The sequence below is a fragment of the Empidonax traillii genome, unplaced genomic scaffold, assembly GCF_003031625.1.
Source record: "Empidonax traillii isolate 1590-97213 ecotype Southwest subspecies unplaced genomic scaffold, ASM303162v1 scaffold178:size2223814, whole genome shotgun sequence".
Taxonomy (NCBI): Eukaryota; Metazoa; Chordata; class Aves; order Passeriformes; family Tyrannidae; genus Empidonax; species Empidonax traillii.
In genome coordinates, this window is record NW_020955371.1 from 632,878 (window position 1) to 656,818 (window position 23,941).

Consider the following 23,941-nt stretch of genomic DNA (forward strand, 5'->3'; position numbering starts at 1 on the left):
TCTTTCTAATGCAACTCAGGAGGCTGTTTGCCTTCTTTTCCATAAGGTCACAGTGCTGGCTCACAGTCACCTTGTTGTCCACCAGGACCCCAAGGTCCTTCTCAGCTAATCTGCTTTCCAGCAGGTCAGCCCCCAGCCCTTCTGAGTGCCTGGGGTTGTTGCTCCCCCAGTGCAGGACTTCACAAATCTCCTTGTTGAACTTCGTAAGGTCCCTGTCAGCCCATTTCTCCAGCCTGTTGAGGTCCCTCTAGATGGCAGCATGACCCTCTGACATATCAGCCACTCCTCCCAGTGTTGCATCACGGCAAACTGGCTGAGTGTACACTCTGCCCCATCATCCAGATCGTTCATAAAGATGTTAATACTATTGAACCTAGTGTTGACCCTGGGATGCACCATTAGTCACATGGCTACAACTGGACTTTCTGACTCTGTTCATACCCCTCTGGTCCCACTCTTTCAGCCAGTTTTCAATCCACCTCTGTGCACATACCTAACACATAGTTTGTCAGTTTGTGCATTATGCTGCTGTGGGAGATGGTGTTAAAGGCTTTATTAAACCAAGGTAAACATTTACTACTCTCCACTCATCCACCAAGCCAGTCACTTTGTTATAGAGGACTACCAGTGTTGCTCACGCACAATTTCTGCTACATAAATATATTCATACTGATCCTCAGTCTCCTTGTCCTTCCTGTTTGAAAACATTTCAAGGAGGGTTTTGTCCACCACCTTCCCAAGGGTGGAGGTGAGACTGTCAGGCCAGTGCTTCCCAGGTTCTTCCTTCTTGTGCTTCTTGAAAATAGGAGTGAGATTTGCTCTCCTCTAGTCTTCAGGAACCTCTATCAGTTACCATGAGCAGGGTAATTTCGATTTGGTTTTCCTCTGAGCAGCAAGTTACTGAGCTAATTTCAGGAAAAATCATTACAATGCTTTCATGGCCAGTGTTGTGCTGGAAACTGGATGAGGAGATCAAAACACCTCCTTCTGACTTTAAAATCTTCGGGTTTGATATTACTCTTAATTCTGTCAAGTCAAATACAACTGATACAAATATAGTACTCTTTTTTAAAGTTGATCATGTCCCTTTGGCACGATTATTCAATAGTCCTAAACACTCTTGTTAATAATGTGTGACAGGTAACTGTGATAGGAATGCTTCATGACTGCTCTTTATGCGATATCATGCTGGGATTGCAGACCCATGCTTTGCTATTTTGTTATCTGTACTTCACCCAGACATGTTTTATTATAGTACTTTAAAAGGAAGAATGGAACATTTTATCATATTTTCCTGCCAAACCCCTTGTGTCTGTTTTTTTTTTTTTCTTAAAGAATTGTTTTTATCATCTATCTTTTCCTGTGTATCTCATCATTATCTTCACCTGTTAAGGAAAAAAATGAATGGACTTACAGTGTACAACAGACTGACAGCAAATCATAGCATGGATGTTCCCTTCAGAATGACAGTTATACCCTAGATGGCATAGTGACTAAATAACTCATTGTGAAAAACTCCTTCTCACAGACAGTTGTTAAATTGAAGGTATTACCAAAACAGAATGTAAGAATTATTGCTTGTTCTGCAGTCATTTTTCTTTAGGTAAGAATATATGCCGCTTTTTTTTTTTTTTCCTTCTATAGGAAACAAACTGAAATAACCAATCCTCACCATCATTACAGCACCATTATGGTTTATGCTGACCTAGTATTTTCACTATAAATCCTGTTTTCTACATGAGTCTTGAGATGAGGGATCATCTGCAGTCCAGGCTTGTTTGGGGGAAAATATTTTTTTAATGCACTTAGAGGCCTGAGCCCAGCCCTTTTAAAATTTACAGGACACGAGCATTAAAATAGATATTAATTATTTCAGATGCTTTCTAGTACTTTCATTCCTGAAGTAAAGAACCTAGATCTCAGGAAGTTGAGATTTTGCTAACATTTAATGGAAAATTACTGTAACTCTGAATGATTAGAATCAACCCATTCAGATGAACAGCTTAATTTATTTAGAAAAGTACCTATTTTTTCACAGTACATGAATATTCAAATACAATACAAAAACTCAGGCACCCCCGGTACTCCAAAGGCCAACAGCGAGGTGTTTTGTTTCATTAGGAGATCAGCAGCAGACCTGTAATGCAGGTGAGCAGATCTACCTATTTTAAACCCAGTACTGACACAATAGATTAACAAAACAGTGTCCACTCAAAGAGGAAAAAAATAAAACACAGCTTGTTCCTGCTGAGACACACAGCAGAGTGCACTGAAACCCACAGGAGACGAAGGGTTAGACTGGTGCCTGCAGTAGAATCACAGACTAAAGCCTATGCCTGTCTCCAGCCAGCATGGCTGGCTCTGGTAGAGGAGACCTGACCATCACTCCATCTCCCATTATGGCCCATTATGGCTCCAGGGTGGAAAAATGTGCTTTTAAGCATATTTCCAACACAGAGCCCTCCATTTGCTCAGGCAGCTCTTTGGCACCACGTAGAGCAGACTGGGAATGCAGTTCCTCCCAGCTCCCCATGTCCAGGAGGTCCTGGCTGGGTGGTGCCATGGTGGGCTGCACGTAGGGCCCTGGCTGCAGACATGGCAGCAGTCAGCTTCTCAGCAGGAATAGGATCCTACCACAATCACCAGATAAATCAGACTCCAACCCAGCCTTTTCCTGTCAGGACAGCGTTGGACAGGCTCTGCCAGGACCCTGACTAAATCCATTCCTGTTTCTAACTGAATGAAATGCCCTAGCTAAGGCTGTGTTGCACGGTGTGAGCTATCTGGATTTAGTCAGAGCTTGTTCCTATTGCCCATAATGGGCTGGATCAGCAGCATCAGTATGCAGGAACAGGAATGGGACAGAAAGTAGTTTTGTGCCTGGAGGGTGCCCACTCCTGGTGTAGTGGGAGAGCTTCGATTGGGCAGCAGGCTCTGATTCCCCCTTCACATTAGTGCTCAAGCACACAGAAATCTTTCCAGCAGCATAACTCAAGTCATCCCCTGGGCTAACTGAGCCTTGTCAGCCCAACTCCTGCTTTCCTGAGCCTGAAGGTAAAATTAGGATTGACTCTTGCTTAAAAATGAGATAGGGAGGCAGGAAAGAGCTTCCATTCCTGTCTCCCTGCCGGTTTGTAAGTACATGACAATAACACAGCCTCACATGGGCTTACACTAGTTTAGCTTCACACAGAGATTAACAGCTGATTTAAATTCAGCAGGTGCAAGTTTCCTGTGTGGACAAGACTCAAGTCGATAGGAAATCAATGGGTTCAGACATTTCTGAATTCTTCCTGGGCACCAGGCAGTATGAAATTCTCTAGCCCTGGGTTAAGTGACTACACGAGGTGCAGGTCAACACCAGCTCAGGCCAGCGACTGATTCTGATAAAATCTGTTTTCTGCCTCCCATTTCACATCCTCTCCCTTTTTATTTTATTTTGAGACACCAGTATGAAAATTGCATCAGGATTCTAGTTTTATCTGAGAAAGATTACGGACATAGAGAGATTGAGAGGGCTGTTTGCAAAACTGTCAAGGACATGGAGCAGTCCAAGTGTAAAATCTATTCACCTTCACTTTATGCTGTTGATGGGCATAATAAAATATTTTCCGTTCATCCATCAAACAAGTTCAAGCTATTTACACATATATATGCAGAATGCACAATGTGACTTGGCATAAATGCTTTAATCCCATGCATTTCAGGTGTAACCTACTTGTAGCTCCACAACTGAGAGTGTAAGACATCTGTCTTAAGTGCCAGCTGATAATAAGCATCATGAATCTTTCCTCCAGATCCTGCAGCACTTCCTAGACGATGGGTTTGATTTGGCCTGGGCTTTCATGCAAGGCTTTCACTGAAGGCAAAAGCAATTCCGTGAGCAGAAGAGCCACTGCACCACACAAAGGCAGCTACTTCTGGGGGGTGAAGCACTGCAGCTCGAGTCAGAGCTTGGTTGTCAGGAAAATAATCCTTTTTCTCCCAAAAAGTACTTGAGCCAAGGAATGATAAATGAGCACAGAGAGAGTCATGATAACATTAATGTCCAAACAAAGACAGAGGGACATGTCTGTGAGGTGGTCTCACAGAAGTCTGTAAAATTTCTGTGGTTTTATCATGCTTTTAAAGGAAAGGAAAAAAAAGCATGCACTAGTCCAGCGCACTGGAAAACACAACATGTGGAGGATGATAAAATGCACAGAATAGTCCTTTGTGATGTGTGGAATAGACAAAAAGTCAGTAAAGTAAGAAACAAGGCCCATTTATAAATGGAGGATCATTTTATTGCCTCATATCCATGGAATATTTTCTTTTCTATTTCAACACTGAAGGGGAGAAATGTCTTAAATCTAATCTCATGGTGTTAACCATATGAAAAGCAGCTTTGTTGTAATTGATTTTGCTGAATATCACATATACACACCCCCCCATGCTTATGCTTGTAATTGCAGAGGGATGCAATGCAAACTTGTGAGGTAAACTCGTTTTCAAAAATAAATCTTTTAAAACAGATTTTTTAAAATAAAATCTCAAACAGAAAAAATAGATGTTATAACTGTCTGGAAATAAAATTTTGAATTTTAAATAACTTCCAGAAGTATTCCTAAAATTTTCAGAAATGCTCCATGAGTCTGGTCAGTGAGTGATTAGTGGGAATTTTTTCATCACTATCACTTGAATTTCATCTGGCCATATTTACATGAATGGATCACAATTAAAGAAGGAGGGAAATACATTTGGTTTTCAAGATTTTAAAGTCTTGATTTTTTGTCTTATTTTTACAGATACTTATGGAGAAATACTTTTTGCTTGAAAATCATGAATATAAAATTCAATATATTTATACATTTTGAATGAAACACAGTTGAAATAAGTGTTACAAAGTAAAGTTCATATACAGTGAAATTCTCTAGCGTTAATTACTCCTGAATGTTTGTGAGTACCCAAAATCCTGACATAAAAGCTGTAATTTCTATGCAAAGTAGATAGGATGATTGAGTTATAATTAAAATGGTAATTATACCCTTAATGCTCTGTATTTGACTTTTCAAAATAATGTTATGCTCCAAGAAAAGCTATTTAAAGATCAGAGAAAAATGTTTGAAAAATGAATGTATTCAAGACATTCTAGATCTTTTAAAATCCAGTTACTGATTTTTACATGCTTTCATGTATAGTCTGAAACATTTTCTTCATTTATTTTTTGTCGATGGAAATAATAAAAAATCATTGGAACGTGAAAAGCTTAAACGAACGCAATATTCTCCAAGTTGATATTTAACACGATAAGTATTTGAAATGTTGGAGAGCAAGTTGCAATATTCGCTTGCTGACTGAAAGCCTGCCCTTCTTCCTCTTAACTGGGTGATACCAAGGAAAGAGCCAGTGGGAATTCGGCAGCCCTGTAGTTTCTCCTTCGACATTTCGCGACGTGTCACACTGCACCCCACACAGGATAAATACAACATTTCCTCTGATCCCTCACTGACTCCTTAGAATTAAAGCAAGAGCACCTAAAGCTATACATCAAATGTCAGGAGTGGCAGCCTACTGGAACCGTATCAATATTTGATGATTTATGGCTTGCTGGGAGGAGTAGGAAACACTGGCCCCGGCAGCGGTGACACCCGGGATGCTTTGCGCTCACCCAGCCATAGTGTGTGCCCAGGTCTGCAGGAAGGGGCAGGAGAACACAGCCTACGTGGTGGGATGTGCCTACAGATCCCAGGGAATCTGTGCAGCAGAGCAGGGCCATTTCCCAGCCGCTGCCAAACTTCTGTTATTCGGCACATGTGCACTCGCTTGCCTGTGCAATTAGTATGTCCATGCTGGGGTTCTGAGCATCTTTGTTCAGTTTGGAGTTGGTACAGTAGTCCCTCCTGCTGCTCAACTAAGCACTCCTCCGAGCAGAGTAAAAACAGGGTCTTAGCAAGCTAAAAACACTTGCAGGAAAATCTGTAAAGTCGTGTAGTCTTAGATGCTTGGGGTTTTTTTGCAGCATTTCTCACCAAAAAAAGCACCTTTGCTTTCATCTTTCTGTTTAACTCATGTGCACATCACTTATCTAGCACTTCATGACTTTTCATTCTTATTAATCTTCAGATAAGGTTGTAAGTTCTTCCTTGTGTCCCACAAAAAGCATGATAGGAAGGTTTTAGAACATAATTTTGCAATTTTTGTTAAACACAGAGCAGTGACTTCCTAGTTTCTAGCTAGCTTTCTCTAGCATGAAAAGAGAAAAGACACTGGGACTTTACTGCTGCTGATCTATTTTTCTGCTCTCTTATTCCACCAGTGGGTGGTGGTGAGGAAGTCTGGGCAGGCTCTGAAACTGGGGTAAAGCTGAAACGTCACTGAAGGAAATGAGCTTAATTCCAGTTATGTGCTGTCCCTCCTCATCCAGTACCTGATCCAAAGCCAGGGCTTGTATTCATCTTTCTAATGAATAGTCCTCCTCCGAGGGATGTAATTCATCTGCTTGCAAATGTCTCATGGCTGGTGGCAGGGATGACCACATTCTCCAGTGTATGCACTGGGTATCATCCTTGGCTCAATGTGTGGCAAGTCCAAATCTAGGTTGTACCACCTGGATCCAGCACCACAGTCTTCCCTTCTCATGCCCTTATGCCAGGTCCTTGTAATGCTCAGGATCCTTCTCCACTCCAAGCAGACTAGAAATGGTAGCAGAATAAAAAAGAAATAAAAAGGCCCATCTGGAGGGTACAAGGGGAAGAAGCCAGTGTGGGATAACAAGATAAACCTTTGTAAAGAGCGTCAGTCTTATTCAGAAGAAACAGAGAAAAGCTGAAGAGGAAGAAAATATGGTGAACAAGCAAGTAGTTAATGAGAAAGAATGGGGAAATCTGGAATTAAAGGCAGAGGACAAGGACTATTGGCTGTCATCTCCACTTGCTATTTTTGCAAGAGACATTTGTGAATTTTTTTCTTCTTGAGTGAGTCTGTTTCCATATCCCATCCCTTGTTTCATATGGTGGTTTATAGTCTGTCTGCAATCTGTAATTGAGGGCTGCTATTTGCAATCCCCTGCAGTAAGTTCTGAGTGACTGATTTTTAGTCATTGAGATTTTCAGAAATAATACTAGTTAGCAAAAGACATGCTACAGGTATTCATCAATGCCAGTTGGCCCAAAAAATTGTGTTGGTAGGCATCACTGATAGCCATTAGCTATTCCAAATTTCTCCAGCTGTAGACTGAAATTAAATGCACATGCAAATTTTTTTTTAAAGCTTTGCATAAAAAGTGGAATTCATAAAATAGCAAAAATGCTCCACTTTCAAAAAACAAAGGAGGTCTAAACCAAAGCCTGCTTAAGCAAAGGTAAAAGTTTCTATGGATTTCTCCAAATCTTGGCTCAGATTCTGAATTCTTTCCACATATAACACAACTATACTCTGGCAGGAAGGATTTGGGGGGTGGGGGGAGAAGGGGAAAAAAACCCCACCACTTTTCTGAAATTATTGTTAATAGTGGATTTAGAAGTTGGTTCTAGAAGTGCTTCAGCACTAAAATTAAAGCATATTGGATGGCAGTTGCAGACACGTACAATTAGGCTTGCCACATGAAAATGAAGGTAGCTCACCCTATTCTTACTGAGGACCTCAGCAGCTGCAGTTCCTTTGCCAAACTTGGCATGAACATGCATCAGTTGTTAATAATTATTCATTTCTTCTTCATTTTATCCTAGTCCATGCCTTTTGAGCTGGGTTTCTAAATTAAAATTCTCAATGCATGTGTCATTGTGTTTCTTGACTTTGCTAATCTCTTAGGAGATTTTTAGAAAGGTTTATGGTATGAATGTTCCTGGATCCTCCACTTTACAGGGAATAAAACAAGATTACAAGCTAAGAGAGCTCCTTCTCCCTTATTCTGCATAATGTTGAATTGTGGAATCATAGAATGGTTTTGGTTGGAAGAGACCTTAAGGATCATTTAGTTTCAACACCACCACCCCCCCCCACCATGGGCAGGAATGCCACCCACTGGGTCAGGTTGCTCAGAGCTCTATCCAACCTGGCCTTGAAACACTTCCATTTATACCTGTGGAGCTGCTGCAAGCTACAAAAGCATTCCACTCTGGGCAGGTACTGAACCAAGACCAGAACCAGCCCATGGTCTCCATAAGCCCAAGAGACCATTTTCTCCCTAAAGCAAATAGTCCTTAATGGCACTGGTGTTCCTGGCTGTGATGGAGGTTCATGCCCAAGTAATGTTCCTGAGGAGCTGCCTCTGACCAGTGATGAACAAGTTGATTTCTGCTGTATTCCTGGTAGGACAGCTATGTAACTCCCTGGAGAGTTCATGGCTGATGATTTTCTATCAGACAGTATACAAAGCAAGTGGCTGCTGCTGGAGCTATGTGGTGGAAAATAGTTGTCCTCTTTCCTGTAACATGTGACAGCTCATGCAGCCCCCTGCCTTCCTGGCAGGGCAACCAAGAAATTAGCAAAATTAGCACCATAGCCCATTTATTTTAAATACAGGGGGACAGAGATAGAAGAATGGGATTTGGATGTCGTCTCCCATTGGTGTTGAATACATTGCAGTACTGATTTTGTAGCTGAATTTCACCTGCAAAGGAAATAAACCTTCATTTTGTCTCTTTGATGTGGATGAGCTGTCCAATGTTGCCAGCACTTCAATCTCAATGCTTCGCTTTGCCCAGAGATTTACTTACTGAGCCCCTGAGAGAGGTGATCCTTGGGGTACTGCAGGCAGATAAATGCAGGTAGAGGACCTGAGGTAGAGGGATTCCATAGCTGTTTCAAGAAAATGGTCTCAGCTTCTGTCCAGGTCTGTCATGTCTGTACCAAAAAGCATTGGACACCGAATGTCCTTGGCATCACACACTGTAAAAGGACAACCTTACATCTAGTTTGGGCCTACGAGGAGAATGAGCTCTTCAAAGGCCTCCAGCCATCTACCTATATAAGTTTAGTACTTTAAAAAAACCAGAGAAGCTCAAGTTTTGCCCTTTTCTGTGGTATGACAGTGCATTTTGAAATGACAACAATTTCCTTCAAGTGTCTCCCACTTTTGTACCATGAGGGATTTGTCACCATCCTTGCCTTGAAAAACTTTGTTTCTCTTCGATTAGAGTTTGTTCTGTGGATTTTTTTAGTTCTATCTGGACAAAGTATTAAGGACAAAATACAAATAGTAAAGACTGAGATGTGAAGGTTTGGGCAGAAAAAAAAATGGTAACATCTCTGTTACAAGCCAGTAAGTGTTAGTCTGCCAACAGTTAAACCCTATATGTGCTAAAGAAATCATAAAATACATGATACATGGCATAGATTTTAGCAAAACAGTTGCTGAGATGTGGTGAAAATGTCATCTATAAAAAACCTCCTTAACCACCTTAATATATATAAAATGGCAATCTACAATTTGGCATGACATATGCATATATATATATATATACACATATATATAAAGTAAGTGACAAAATACAGCTGCACCACATCATTTTAGCCAGCAAGGGTAAGTCTTTCTTATTCTGTTTGTTTTTCAGGTCACAGGGTCTGTGATAATTTCATTAGCTGCTGAAACATATTTTTACTGTGTTCCAAGGACAGTGTTAAGCGGACAGGACTCCTGTTATTGGCAATGAAAATTAATACCTAGGACATTTCAAGAGGGTGTGAACATTTCACTACAATAGCATGGCAACATGATGAATGTAGAGTGAAATGGGGTTTAGGTGAGGGGATTTTATTCCGTTTTCTGGTGTAAGGAAATAACTTTATTCTGATCTCTTACTACTGATACCTATTCACTATTACTAGAGCACTCAAACTGAAGGGGTAGACAAGCAATTTAATCTGCTGCTGAGCCAGCAGATCAGGGCTCTCCATACAGTCAGGGGGAGAAATACTCTTATGGGAACAGATGACCAAAATATGGCCATCGCTCAGGGGTCTTGCATGACTCTGTGAGATGACCATTGGAAATGAGGGTGGCCTCTGGAATATTCACCTAGAAATAACTACCCCAAACATTCAAGAAAAGGTGAAGAGTGCTCAGTTTCCTAAATCCACCTCTCCTAACAAGCCCCTCCCAGCACAACCAACTGCCTAGGGACCACTGTACTGCTTTCCATCAGGACACTCTGCCCTTTGGGACTAAAGCTTTTTATCCTCGACAGAGACATGTTACAGTTCACCCAGCTGTTTGCATTACTAATCAAGGAGACAAAAATGTGTGACACAAATTGCACCCTTTCACAGCACAATCTGAATTGAACATCCCTTGATTGCCCCTGGAAACAGAGGGGTGCAATACCCCAGGATGCAGCTAAAAGGACTAATATGCAGGTTAGGTTTTAAGAACATACTGGATTATAAGAAGCGGGAAGAAGAAATCTAAGGGAGAAGGAATATAAGGAAGAAGAAATAAAGAAAACCCATGTTGGCTGAGGGGAACAGAGGCGCTGAGGTACAATTGTGTTGCCCAGCCATGTATTACACAACCATTTGTCAAGATAGATATTTTGGGGCACAATGTGGAAGTGGCAAGGAACCATCAAGCAGGGAAAGTGGCTCTGTGAAGCTCAGGGATGGCTTGAAGGCGTATGGCTTCACTGAGAGGATACTTTGGCACTAGACCCATAGAATCACGTTTCCCAGCTCAGTGACCTTGAAATGCACTGCATTCAAAAAAGAAAATGGGCAAAATATTATTACTGCATTACTTCACAACTAGCCAAATGTTAAAATGCAGTAAGTCACCCCCCATTTCCCCACTAAGAGATAAGATGGCTTTTCTTTCTGTCTCTCACAGTCTCTTTTTCTTATTTTTAATCAGTTACATTTCTAAACAGAAGTTCTTGTGTGAGTCAGACCAGCGGTGCTCAAGCTTGGCAAAGGAACTCCGGGTTTTTAATGTTTTGTCAGTTGTAATCAATGAGAGCAAGTCTGATGCTTTTAAATTCCTGTCTGAGGTTTCCTTCCATTTACCCTGCAAAGCTCAGGAGTTATGCCAGCACTGTATAAGTCTGCAGCAAGGAAGGAACAAATGACTGGCCAGGTCTGGGAGTGTGTTTTGTGCCATATTCACACACATATACATGCACACTTTCATACCTATGCTGCTCTGAAAAGAGAAAAAAAACAAACCCACAAACCACTGCTAGAGGAGACTGTGCCAACCTGCTACTCACCTGTGAAAATGAACTACCCAGATTAATTACCTGACAAAGGCTGGACCACAGCTGTCAGCTCAGAAAGAGAATAGTGTGTCAACAAGAAACAAAACTGGAGACGTGCTGGCAGGGGGTTTTGTGAACCAGGTTTCTTTCTTTTTTTTTTTCCCTTTTTTTCCCTTTTTTTTCCCCCAATTTTTTTTCTCTTTTCTTTTCAGAATTTCCGCACTGTTTCTATCACTTATTATTTGCATTACAGTCTTACCCAGGTAGACTGATCCTGGAGCATGCCCATGTTGGGATAAACTCTACACAGACATAGAGCAAGATTGCTGCCAACTCCAAGGCTACACAGCTCAAACGGAATCGGGAACACCAATGAAGTAGCTGCAGTGTTAACCATTGCCACCTGTATCACACAGGTGATGGTTAAAATGACAACAGCTGCATGAGCTTCATATTGGTTGGAGCTTTTCATTCTGCCTGATTCCTTTGGAGGACTCAGAGGTGGTACCAAGAGCAGGCAGTTTTTCTCCTGGTGTAAATCAGGCAGACACCGTCCATGCTCGTGATGCTGAGTGCAGGATCCAGCTGCTGTCAGGGCTTGGCATGGCCACAGGGCCAGTGCTGGCCATAGCAGAGCTGTTTTTCCACTCATCCTCCCATACTGTCTAGATCTAAAGATAGGTGTTACGCAGAGTGGAGAGATGGGCAGCACAGAGATGGGTGACAAATTGAAGTAAAACAGTACTTTGACCCTCGCCTATATCAAAGAAGTCAGATGTATGACTTGCACAAAGTGTTCCCACTTTACAGGCTGGAAACTGAGGCAAGGGCTGATGCCATGCCTGGCATCATCAGGCTGCAGGGGATCTAGGCACCGGGGCAGAAACTCATCCAAAATCCCTGAGCCTTCACCCACACCCATCCCTGCCTTCCTGTCAGACTCATAAATGCTTCTTTGTGCTAATTTGACCCTAGTAAAATGAGGTGCTGCAGCTTGAAGCCTATAGACAGACTCAGGAAGGGGCCTGTTCCTGTAGCTGAAATATTTGCAATGCAGGCAAGGGCAACCGAGAGCAGCAGTGAGCGTGTAAATCACTGCTCACCCTGGAGCTGCCTGGACCTCAACCCCATCCCTTTCACCTCCAGTTGCTTGCAAAGCCTTTCTCCTCCTAGGGGGAATTTTCATCCAGATGCGTGTAGAAATTCTCAGATTAATTTGATTTTTGGGGAGAGGCAGGGGTGTTTAAGTGAGGGGAGTTTTTTTGTTTGTGTTTATTTCTCCCCTCAGAGCTGCCTTTCATTGCACATTTGCTAGTTCTGGAAGACAACACCCTGCTGACACTTAGAGAAGCATCAGTGAATAAAGTCTGTTGTACAGGCTGCAAAGCCATCTGGACTTTCTGCTGAAAAGGTTGGACATGGTTTTAGGCAAGATTTTATCACGTCTGAAAAAAAAAACTTCTGTACTCAGTACCTCCTCCAAGGTTGATGTCAGATATTTTTTTCCTTTTGTCAGTTGCAAAACAAAAAAAATGACAAACAGTTGGAAGGCAGTAAGGATGGAGATATAAATCTCTAGAGGAAGCTTTGTCAAAGGTAGTGGAGTATAAACAAAAAATAAATTAGTTTTGGTGTTATCAGAAACTGGACAGACTTCGATTTGTATAATAGTTTGTCTGCATTTCCAGACCACTTTGACAATGCTTCTGTGAGGCAAACCACAGACACATGACAGAAGAAGTGAGGGAAATGGTTAAACAACACAATCACTGGAGAAAAACGGAAGAAGAAAGACAAGACAAAGGTGTAACGGCAGTCTTGAAATCCTTCAGGATGTTTTACCTTGCTGTTCATATTTATCGGTTCTTGAGTCCAAGAATTTTGTGTATCCCCTGCATGCTACACCTTCCCTTCCCAGGTTTTGGCAGGACAATTTTGTAGCTTGAGAAGGGTAGCATGAGGCTTGTGTGGCAGCTCCTTCTCGCTGAGGATCCCCATGAGCAGGGCAGGAGAGAGAAACATGCTGAAAGTAATTTATTAGAGTGCCCTTTAGGTTATGTGCAGCCTAACAAGTGAGCTAACAACCAGTGATTACCTTAAAAACACAGGTTGGTGAGACATGATTTTATATATTCTGAGAGCTGAAGTATTGGGTATGAAGTATTCCTCTTTTTGCTGTCTGAATTTTGGGAGATTTTTTTCTTACCCCACGGCTGTAAAAAGGAGCCCAGAGTGTAATGCCAGACACCTTAGAGATGCTTTGAGGTATCCTTCCTCAAGTGTGGTGTGCTGGCGAAAGGAATGTAGTCATATTAGTAATAAGTGTATTTATCTATCTGACATAAATTTTACAGGGTTTGGTCAATTTGTAGCTAAACTGCATTGAGATTTTTGTGTAAGTACCTAAATATATAGAAATAATAATTTTCAATTTCTTTACTGGGTTTATCCCTTTATTCTTTTGTGGTTTTCTTCTCAAGAAGCTCTTATTTTATTGCCCACAGAGAATAAATCACTTAAAAAACTTTCCCATGATGAGGAATTTTTTCTTCAATAATTTATTTGCTGTAAGAAATCTGAGCTGTAACTGAAAGCTGTGACATTGCACTTAACTGTAGGCAGATATTTTACAACCCCTCTCACAGGTATGATCCCAAGGGAAGGTCATCCTGTGGAGGACAGCCCACGCAGTTCCACTGCACAGTCTACTGGCCTCATGCTCAATCCTTCCCTGGGTTCTTGCTTAAAGTCTGCTTAAAGTCCACTTAAAGTCTGTTAAGGCAACAGGTTTTGCCCAAGAGTATTGTCACAAGGTTTAAAAAGGACATTCCTAGGTTTCAGGTCTGGACATTTGGTTAGGAGTTTCTTTAAGGAAGATGGAGGGGAAGGTGATGGGGCAGGGATATTTGGGTTTTAGAGCATGGGCTAAGACTAATGCTGAATTTCTAGCTTCAGAAGCAGATTTTTGGCAGATGTAAAAATATGAAAACTCTTTCCTAATTTCAGCAATGTTATTTTAATTCCTGTTGTTTGTCAGGGAGGGACTACTTTAACTCTGGCCCCAGGCATACACCAGTCCCAAATGTCTCTGTGGGTGCCTGAGTGGCAATTGGGATTCAGGTGAAATCATGGTTCTGCCTCTCCTAGCACAAAACCACTGCAGATGATGAGAACTGTCCCTGCTAATTACACATTTGAGAAGAAACCCAGAGAAGGGTGGGGTAACGTGTAGTTTCCCTTACCATCACTCTCAGCCACAGGAAAGGTTATAGCCAGATTTTGAGAATCCTTACAGCAAATGACAGCAAGATCTTTAACAAAAAGAAAAGAAAAGAAAAAAAATCCAATGTCTGTATAGTAATTGCCACACAATGTATTATATGCCTTGCTTTGCAGTGATTCAGAAAGTTGAGTCGTGCCGTGCCTTGCTGGGATCAGCAGTTCAGAATAGATTAAATTTGTTTTGGACACTGCCTGCACCCTGCTTTGTCTAACAAAGCATATGTGTGACAGGAAAGGAGCTTAATAGCGCAGACCCTTAATGAGAACCGTAAACACACAGGCATAGATTTTCAAAGTGATGCTCAAGGGATTTGAGCAAGCACTGTTCTCTCCCTGCTTTGAGTATTTACCCAAGAGCTGCTAACTGGTTAGGCTTTGGGAAGAGAGTGGACCTCGAACAGCCAGCAGAATTGTATGTGACAAGGGTTTTGACACCATCAGTTTCCAAAGGATATTCATTTTCATACACCTAAGAAAGATAAAGCAAGGAAACTGAAAACTGAAAATACATTTCTCAGATAAAGGATTGATTTTATTAAAGAGAGACATCTCCTAATATGAATCTAAAATCTAGTTTTTCATAGAGACCATAAAAGCCTTTTTACAGAGTTAGCCGTTCCTAGACACTGGTGGCTTTATAGAGCTTTTATCTAGTTAAAGAAAACCCATTGGTGCTAATTTAATATCTGTAGTGTACAACAGCTTGACACCTGAGGCTTGTCCTAAAGCAGGCACAAGGCTGCAAAGCGAACACTACTTCATTTTTTTGAATTATTCAGCACTTACAACCAACCTTATGTGTGCCTCTGTAGGAAGAAGGCTTTTGGATTAACAATCAGTAAAAGAAAAGAAAAAAGACAAACAAACAAACCCTCCTTTCTGGTGTTTGTTAGCAGGTGCAGTACTGACTTCAGGAATGATTCTGCAAAATTGGTATGGACATTCTTCATTACCAGAGCGACAAATGCAGAGCTGTATGCAGGAGCAAAGCTGGGAAACTAGCATGGCCTCCTTCTGGGAACAACTGCTCATGGTGGTAGAAAAGCTTGTTTACTCTAAATTCATTGAAATGGTACTTATTGGAAGCATCTTTTTAGAGCAAGATGAATGCAGACAGCAATGAATCAACCTCAAACAGAGGGGCTCATATGTTAGCATCCTAACATTAGCACACTAATGTGAATTTAAAGATTCTAATTAAACCTACATACAAAATGTTTTCCTTCTAAATAGAAAACCATACTTTTTGGAGGAGCTGGGGCATTTGGATTTGACAGCATTTCCTTTTTCAATAGTATGCTTATTTTATGTGTTCTATTTTCTTTCCGTCACTCCAGGGGTTTCTGAAACAAGTAAAAAGATACATTATATTGTTTGATTGATTCCTTGTAGTCAAAGGATATATTGAGAAAACAGACCAATTTTTTTCACTGAGCTTGTGGAATAAACTTCTCTTTGATCTTTATACTTCCTACTGTACCTACAAATTTCTGTTGAGATATTTAACAGTGATTAATTCCATTTAGGTTTCCATGGTAGTACAGGTACAATTTCAGAAGCTTTTTTATTATAGCCAAACTTACATCTTATCTATTGGTTTCTAATTTTGTCCCTTCCCCACCCTAAATGCCCCAATAAAAGCTGGGGGGAGGCCCCATTTTAAGCTAGATATTTGTATATAAAAATTCAGTATTTTAAGAAAAAATTCTATGAACTTTGGCATAGTACCTCTTAACCAGTCATGGCTGAAATCCTCACTAAAAATATTTGAAACTAATTTTTAAATATTTTTTCGTGGTTCATAGTAAAACATTTCAGATGCAGTTGAGGGCTTTCACCTGGCATTTAGCCACTCAAGAAACATCGCAAGTGAGAAGCCTATTGCAGCCTTTAAGCATTGCTGGAGAATATGCTTGGTAAATGCACAGTTCCTCAAAATCTGATTAAATGTTTTTTAGCAGACCTCACATTCATTAAAATAGGGTCAAATCTAAAACCTGAAGAAGTCATTGGGAAATCTTATGCCAAGATTCACCAAAGATGGACCTTAACTAATCCTCCCATTCCACTGTTGTCGCAGCTTAATTTTTCCATGCATGCCGTATCCTCCAAACTCCAACACAGGCAATACTATAATTTTCATAGGCCCTAAGTTTGCTGTGAAACCCAAAAGATAAATGGGTGAGAGAAGGAATTTGCTATTCTGACCCCCATTCTTGGGTCTTTTGGGACATTTTATCATTCTGTCTGCCACACAGAGACTACGTTCTAAGTATGCCTCACACAGCAGCCAGCATGCTGCTGATATTTAGTAAATGATCACTAATGACAGAAGAAACTGCGTGGAGGCAAATATGTTTTGTGGGGCCTGGGAAATTAGCAGAGCAATCAGCCTCCAGCCGGGGTGAGGGAGGAGAGGGAAGTAGGCAGCAAATAATCACTCTGAGCCCAGGAGCCAATTGCACAGTCTGGACAAGCTGGCCAAGTCAGCCGAGGTCAGCTAAGCCACTGAGGAGCCTTCATGGATGGAGAGAAAATTTGGGACATTTGATGATCACAGAAAAAAAGAATTAATTGAGGTAGCTCAGCATCATATGTAGCTAAAGCATTTGTAATAGGACTATGAACAGATGGGGGAGGGTGATGAAAGTGATTCTTTTGACTGAATCAATAGGACCAGTTGATCTGCCTCATCTATCTTGATAAGAAGACTGTGAGGATATTTAGTGTCAGAAGTGCATTATTGGAGTTTTCATTAGAAGCTCAGTGTGGAAATGTGCACCCAGCTGCTGCCACATGAAGCCTGTGCAGCGCATGTCCCATGCCCTCTGAGCGGCATGAATGAGAAGACCTCTCTGAATCAGGATGTACACAGGATATATGAGCACAGTCAGCTAAAATGAAACATATAGCCAGACAAAATAAAACCACGTCCATCTAAGATAAAACAAAGCCCATATATGCTGACCCTGAGGGATAAGCCAAAACCAGACATAATGATCAATACTGTAGGAGTTATGATCAGAGAGAAATAATTACTGCACATCTCAAGGAAACCACCAAGATGAATTCCCTGGCAGTGCCTTGTTTTTGAGTAATACTCTGCAAATGCCTGCACATTCTGAAGGATGGCTGAGTTATGATGGGCTGTGGACTGCAGCCTCCAGTCTGGCTGCAGAAGTCCTTGAGTGACTCTGCTTGGAGAGTCTCATCACTGACAATGCCATTTGCCTCACAAGTCCCTGAAAGGTGGGTTAAAATTGCCCCTTTTTACCTCTGGAGAAGTGAGACTCATGGCAAAGCAAGTGGTTTGCATCGTGGCCCCCAGAAAAGCAGGGCAAGGAGTGAACCCATCCTGCAGCCCACTGCCAGGGACCTGCTGCCCTCCTTCCTTCCTTCCGCAGGTCACCCTGCCTCTCCATTCCTCTAGGTTCTTTTCAGCCCTCTCCACCATGCTGGGGGAGTTCCTGGTGCTAAACTGATGCCAGAAGACTGATGGTGGAGGGCAACCCATGACCCTCAGCTATTTCTCTTCTCAAGGCTGCACCTTGAAGATGATGTAGTACCTGGAAAGAGCCTGACTCATTCACTGACTTGAGAGTACAATCACTTAGCAATGGATCTCCAACTAGCTACAGCAAACTTATTTACAAGACTGGAAAAAAATGTGTTGTGTAGCAATTTGCTACACACCCTGACCAGTAGTAGCTCTTCTGCATTGATCTTCTCTGGGCATTATTTCCCCCCCCCCCTCCCAGTTAGAGAGTGAGAGTTCTCTACAAGAAAAAAATACAAACTCCTGCTGTCAATGAGTGCATGTTTCCCCCTCAGACAGCAAAAAGAACGAGCTCTGCATCTGCTTTTATCTGTGAAGAGAACTGTGAACTTAATTCAACCTGATCCCCATTCATCGTGTTCAACATTTACCCCCCAAATGTCAGTGAGATTCTGGAAAATAAAGTACTAGAAAGACAGGAGAAACAGAGCCCTTGGTGATATCTGTATAGTAGAATATTTCTTCCCATCCATATGCAAATCTAACCTTTTTGATATTTCAACCCTATAAACCCTAAGACAGGATTTCAATAGGAAATGTTTACTAAGGGCTTTCTCCTTTATAATCTATTGATTTTAATATCCTTACTATTCCTGTTGAATGTCAGTTTTACCCTGAAGACTCCCATTGCAAACTTGAACACATTTAATTATTTATACCATTTGAAATATTAGTGCCAAGAAATCACTAAAAGTTTCTGGTTCTGTAATGTGTGATCTAAAGTTTGATTTTCCTTTGTGAATAACACAAGTAATTTGATATGGTAATCAAGGACAGATGAATACTTCAGACAACACAGTGCAGTTTTAATAGTAATGACATCTATTTTTCATTTTTCCAGCCTCCCTGTATGTGTTAAAATATAGCTCATTAAGTACTGCAGTCTTTTTTCACAGTGAACAGGATAGCATTACATTTTCTTTCTTCTGCCCGCTGCCTGAACAAGAAACTTACTTCCACCAGTGACAGTAAGCCTTTAGTCAATGTGCAAGGTTTGAGTGCAACCGAGGGCTGATTTGCCCCTCAGTGGGGGTCCAGCAGTCTACTTTGCCTTACTCATATCACTCACTGTATTCACTAGACTGAGCAAAGGTTTGATCTCAAGGAAATTCTCCCTGAGACAAATATTGTTTGTAGAGAAGAATCCATGTGAGGACCTGTGAAAGGTAAGATTTTGACAGCAGGCAAACAAAAGGAGGGGATTTGAAAATAACTCAGCATCTGGAAGGTCAGTTCTTCCCCATAGTCGTGGTTTTTACTCCCAATACCACCCCTTCCACCCCAAAGCCAGTATGGCTGAGCTCACCTTGCCTGGCCAGGGCATGGGCATGCTTGAGCCCCATCCTTGCCACTTGAGCCTTGTCTGGAACATCTTAGAATCAGGAATACTTCCACTGGCTGCAGTGGTGATTTGTATCAGACTGCAGTTTTCCAAGGGGATTAATGCCCTAAGCAGAAGTCCCTCCTAATTCCAGCACTCAAGTTACATTTGAGTATCTGTTCTACCATATGTCCTGGCAAAAATTTTTAGAGTTCTAACTGTATCTTTTAATTTTTTTCACCCCTGTAACCCTGCCCTGAGCTGTGATTTCTCTGCCATTATGTGACCAGAGCAATCACATGCACTGAATTTCTCTTTCACGAGGAAAGTTCCTTGTGAAAGACAGTTCTTTTTCCCCCATCTTCAGAAATTTTCCCTTTGTCTTCTACCAACCTGATAGCTGTTCAGAAGCTGCCAAGATGTATTTGGCTCTTGTATTTGCTCCAGATGGAGACTTTTATTTTCACTCATATCTGGCAGTAGGAACTGTGGTTTCACCAAACACAACTTTTCTCTGAGATTGTTTTGATAGAACAAAAGAACCATTCCTTTTGTGTATGGTTTGTCAGCTATTTCTGACAGCAGATAACGTAGTCTAGCCTGTATCCTGAAAATTCAGTGAGGCTCACAATAGCTGTAAATAGTTGGATTTTTATGCTTTACATCCCGTCAGGAATGACCATCTGTATATGTATCTTTTAGTAGTCTGAGATGATTGTTTAAAAGTAAAGCTAGAAAATCTCTGGAATCAAATCTGTGGTTCTAAACTGAGCAGGGGTAAATGTACTGACTCATCTCCACCACATTTCTCCTGTGTGCATTAGATATATTTGTAACCAGTCTGGCTTTCACAAAAGCAAGGAGAAACAGCCTGAAGGCTCTAAATAAGCAAAAATGCTGTCACTGATTTCATTGCTCAGAACAAGGTCGAGCCAAATAGCTGCTCTGGTGTGCTCTAGAGGGCAAGGCAGGGTGCTGTGTGTATAAGTATAGGTAAGGAACCTGACACCATACCCAGCTCTGCCACCAGGCCAGCTTTCAGGGCCAGAGTATTCAAAGCCCCGAAATTAATGCTACACTACAAGGATCAGTCTTCAGGGCATCAAATCTCTTCAGGGTAGAGCCATGGATCTCTTCTCTTCTTATTTTTTTTTCTGTCTTTAAAATAAACTGTTCCTTTTCCCCCTTTCCACTTTACTTTGGAATACCCATTTGGAAATTTAGGGCAATACGATAGCCTGGAAATGACCTCTTAGATTAGGCACTGTTTCTGATTGGTTTTCCAGCATCCTACATGTATTCATGTATGTCACTCCTTTGCTTCAATTAGTTTCACTGGCTTCTTTTAGGCAAAGACAAAAAAATGTTCGCCTGACTTATTTTAGCTAAGAAGCTTCATGTTTAATGGATTTGCGGTTCTTTAATGTCCCAGGTCACTCCTTGAGATCAGCAAATGCTGAATTTGTTATTGTCCTTAAATGTTATCTGAAGCCATGTCATTATTTTGCCTTTAGTGAGTCTCTTTGCTCTCTGGCTTTGGAACCTACTGCCAAATGAAGTAAAGAAAGCTATGACTGTGGGGATTTCTAAATCCAAAGTTAAAAGTTATTTGTTCTGTTTAGCATTTTTAAAATGATTCTTTTAGGAATTGTATGTGCCTCTAAGCTAATTAACTCTTAATGAGCGCAAAATGCCCTGGGATGCAGATTTGGAGGGTACTCTAGAAATGCAGGCATGGATTGGACTGCAATACTGCAGGAGATGAAATTTATGATTTGATTCTTTTTTTAAATGATGGTGCCGATAGCTTTATTGAGATACTCATTTTTTCCCCTTCGTCTTTCTTTCTAGTTTAAATAAAGCTGATCAGATTTTCAGTCCACCATATGGGGCCCAGTTATATCAGTTCTGCAAATACACTTTAGTTTTCCGTTATGGATGAGGTCACTGTTCAGTAAGGAAAACAAGTTGAGAAACAAACTTTCATATTATGAAAGACAGGCAGTGTTCCAGTGCTGAGCATTTAACCAGAGCATCAGGAAATCAGAACACCTGGCTGTGCCCAGCTCCGTGCTATTCCCCTGGACCAGTCCCTCACCCTTTTAGTGCCTTCACTCATTCATCTGTAAAGCAACCATAATTGCATTTATATCACAAGGGTGCCTTGATGCTTGACAAATGAGAATTGACCCAAAATTCATCCTTCAGAAGCACTGTATTAACAATACCTTGCTCACATAGTGATTGTGGACAATTAGATTAGAAGAAGTATAAATGCAGTGAAAGTGAAATTCCATTTAGGAACTGTCAAGCTGTTCTTGATAATTTTTCTTAGTTTATGCTCGTATAGAATTTTGCATGAATCTCCCAGGAAGTGTTTATATGCCTCTTTTCTTCTTTTGAAACAAGCCAGCATATTTTATTCCATGTTATATTAAACTGTTTTTTGAGCAAATGATTTGTTCCCAGAACAATATTTTGGAAAGCTACATTTAGCAAAACTAAGAAAAATTATTGTGTCAAAGAAATCCTATCATCTATGTGTTTGAGCAAATTGCAATCACTTGCAAGGATTGTACACAGAAAAAATATTCCAGGTTTTATGAAAAGGGGGTTGCCTAATTGCTGTTATGTTTTATTTAATTAGATTTTTTTTTATATTTACCGTAATAATGTTTTAAAATTAAACTGAATTTCCACAACAAACTGTAGAAACATATGGTGTACAGCCTGCAGATGCACTTAATGATGGTAACGTTGCTGATATTTGTGAATTACAACCTGCTTTCCTCTGAAAAATAGCTGTGTGTTCTCCCAATTTAAAATACTGTGTTTTCCCCAACATGCTTTCTTTGCCATTAGCAGTTTGGAGAGTAAAAGAATGGATATGATCTTCTTAAATACATTTCCTTATTTCTGCATAGCTGTGGATATCTCAGGGTGAGGGAAGTTGTGTATCAGACTCAACATGTCCTCTGTGTGTGCCATGAACCCACTTAAGGAAACGAGGTGAACTCAAGGAGGCCTGTTTTACCAGAGCCTCCTAAGGTAGCATATCCCAACACCAGAAGAAAAACTGGAATTGTTGCTTGGTCAGGCCACTTTTCCTAACAAAGGGCTGACCAGATTTCGGGATGTCAGGAGGTCTCTGTAAGCATTCCAGAGTAAGCTCCAGCTCCCAGGAACTGCTTCCAGAATGATTTGTAGTTACAAGATTGGTTCCCCACAAGAAATCATATGGCTTAAAAAAAAATCCTTTGGATGTTGGTTCTTTTTATGTTCAGACTTGCAAAGCACTTTAAGAACAACTCATGCTCACAAAGAGTGTTCCACTGACTTATCTCTAATGTATGCTTGAGAGGCTCAGTGCCAAACAAAGGGCAGAGATTAAGTAAATGAAAAGATAAGAAACACTGCGGCAGGGAATCATTCCAAGTCATGGCGCTCTCAGGAGCCCCGGAGCTGGTTTAGGTTCCCATTCATCCATACACAATCTGCAGAATTCACTTCTTAGACCTTTTTAACCTGCTTTGCTTTAGTAACCAGCTTCCCAAGACTCTCCCTGGTGATTGGACTCACTCATACCTGAGGGTTCAGACCACACAGTCTCTAGTGCCCAGTCCGTAGGAAAACCTACCTTTCCAAAAAAGCTGCTGTGCTCGGGAGGAGACATGGCAGACCAGTCCCTCAGCACTACTGCATAACTGTGAACTGCAAGCAGCATCTTTGGTAGGATGTGCAAGCAGAGGTTCACCTTCCCTTCTTCCCAGTGACTCTCAAGGTAGAAGAAGGACAGATCATGGTAGTCGTCCGACAAATTCCTGAGCTGATCACTTTACCTTAAACAGTAACTGTGAGTCATTGAAAACTCACCTTGAATGCTGAAATAGGTGGTCCTTACCTATAAATCAGGCCCTCAACTCACTCGAAGGTGTCAGTGGGCTAATGGAAATTTTCAGTGAGCTCACAAAAATAAGTGTTTTTGGTAGGACACATGTCCACCTCTTTAGCTCACTACAATAAAGTTCTTTAAATTCCTGTGAACTGATCCTAGACCAGTGTCTTAAGAGACTGAAAAAAAGGCCAGACTTGAAGTCTTCTCCCTTTACCCCCAATCCTAGTCAATATAGGTCTCTTAGCTTTAGTGCAGTTAATTTGGCCATTTCTGGGAGTGCTGTAGGTAGAGAAGGAGAGATACTCATTTTAACTTTGCTCAGGTAGGTGGTGTCTAATTCTGAAAGGGACCTCTCAGCCACTGGTAGCAGGTGGCCAATCTGCAGAAACGCCCAGATTCCTCAGTCAAAGAAGTGAAAAAATTCTTTCTGACTATGTCTTTCAGGATTTTGCTGACTCCGTATACCAAATGGTTGCACAGAAGTTCCAGGAACTGACAGACAATTTCACTTCCATGCATGCACGCCACAAAACTCTTGCAGGCATTGTGATGACCAAAGGTAAGATATCCTCTCATTTATTTTCCTCTGGCATTTTTCATGACTAAGTAATACATTATTTACCTGGCTCACAATATTGAAGGATGACTTTACTCGCACGCAGAAAAATAAATAGTAATGCAGTGAAAAGAAGCATTAAATATTTACACCTCAAGTA

General features: G+C 41.2%; 1 protein-coding gene across 1 annotated transcript in view; it reads left to right on the forward strand.

Annotated features, from left to right (window-relative positions):
* ADARB2 (adenosine deaminase RNA specific B2 (inactive)) overlaps positions 1-23,941 on the forward strand; it is a 304,298-nt gene that overhangs the window by 221,053 nt on the left and 59,304 nt on the right. Inside the window, exon 4 of the mRNA XM_027886150.1 lies at positions 23,670-23,784. Coding sequence (XP_027741951.1) covers positions 23,670-23,784 — 115 coding nt within the window. The remainder of the gene's footprint in view (positions 1-23,669; positions 23,785-23,941) is intronic.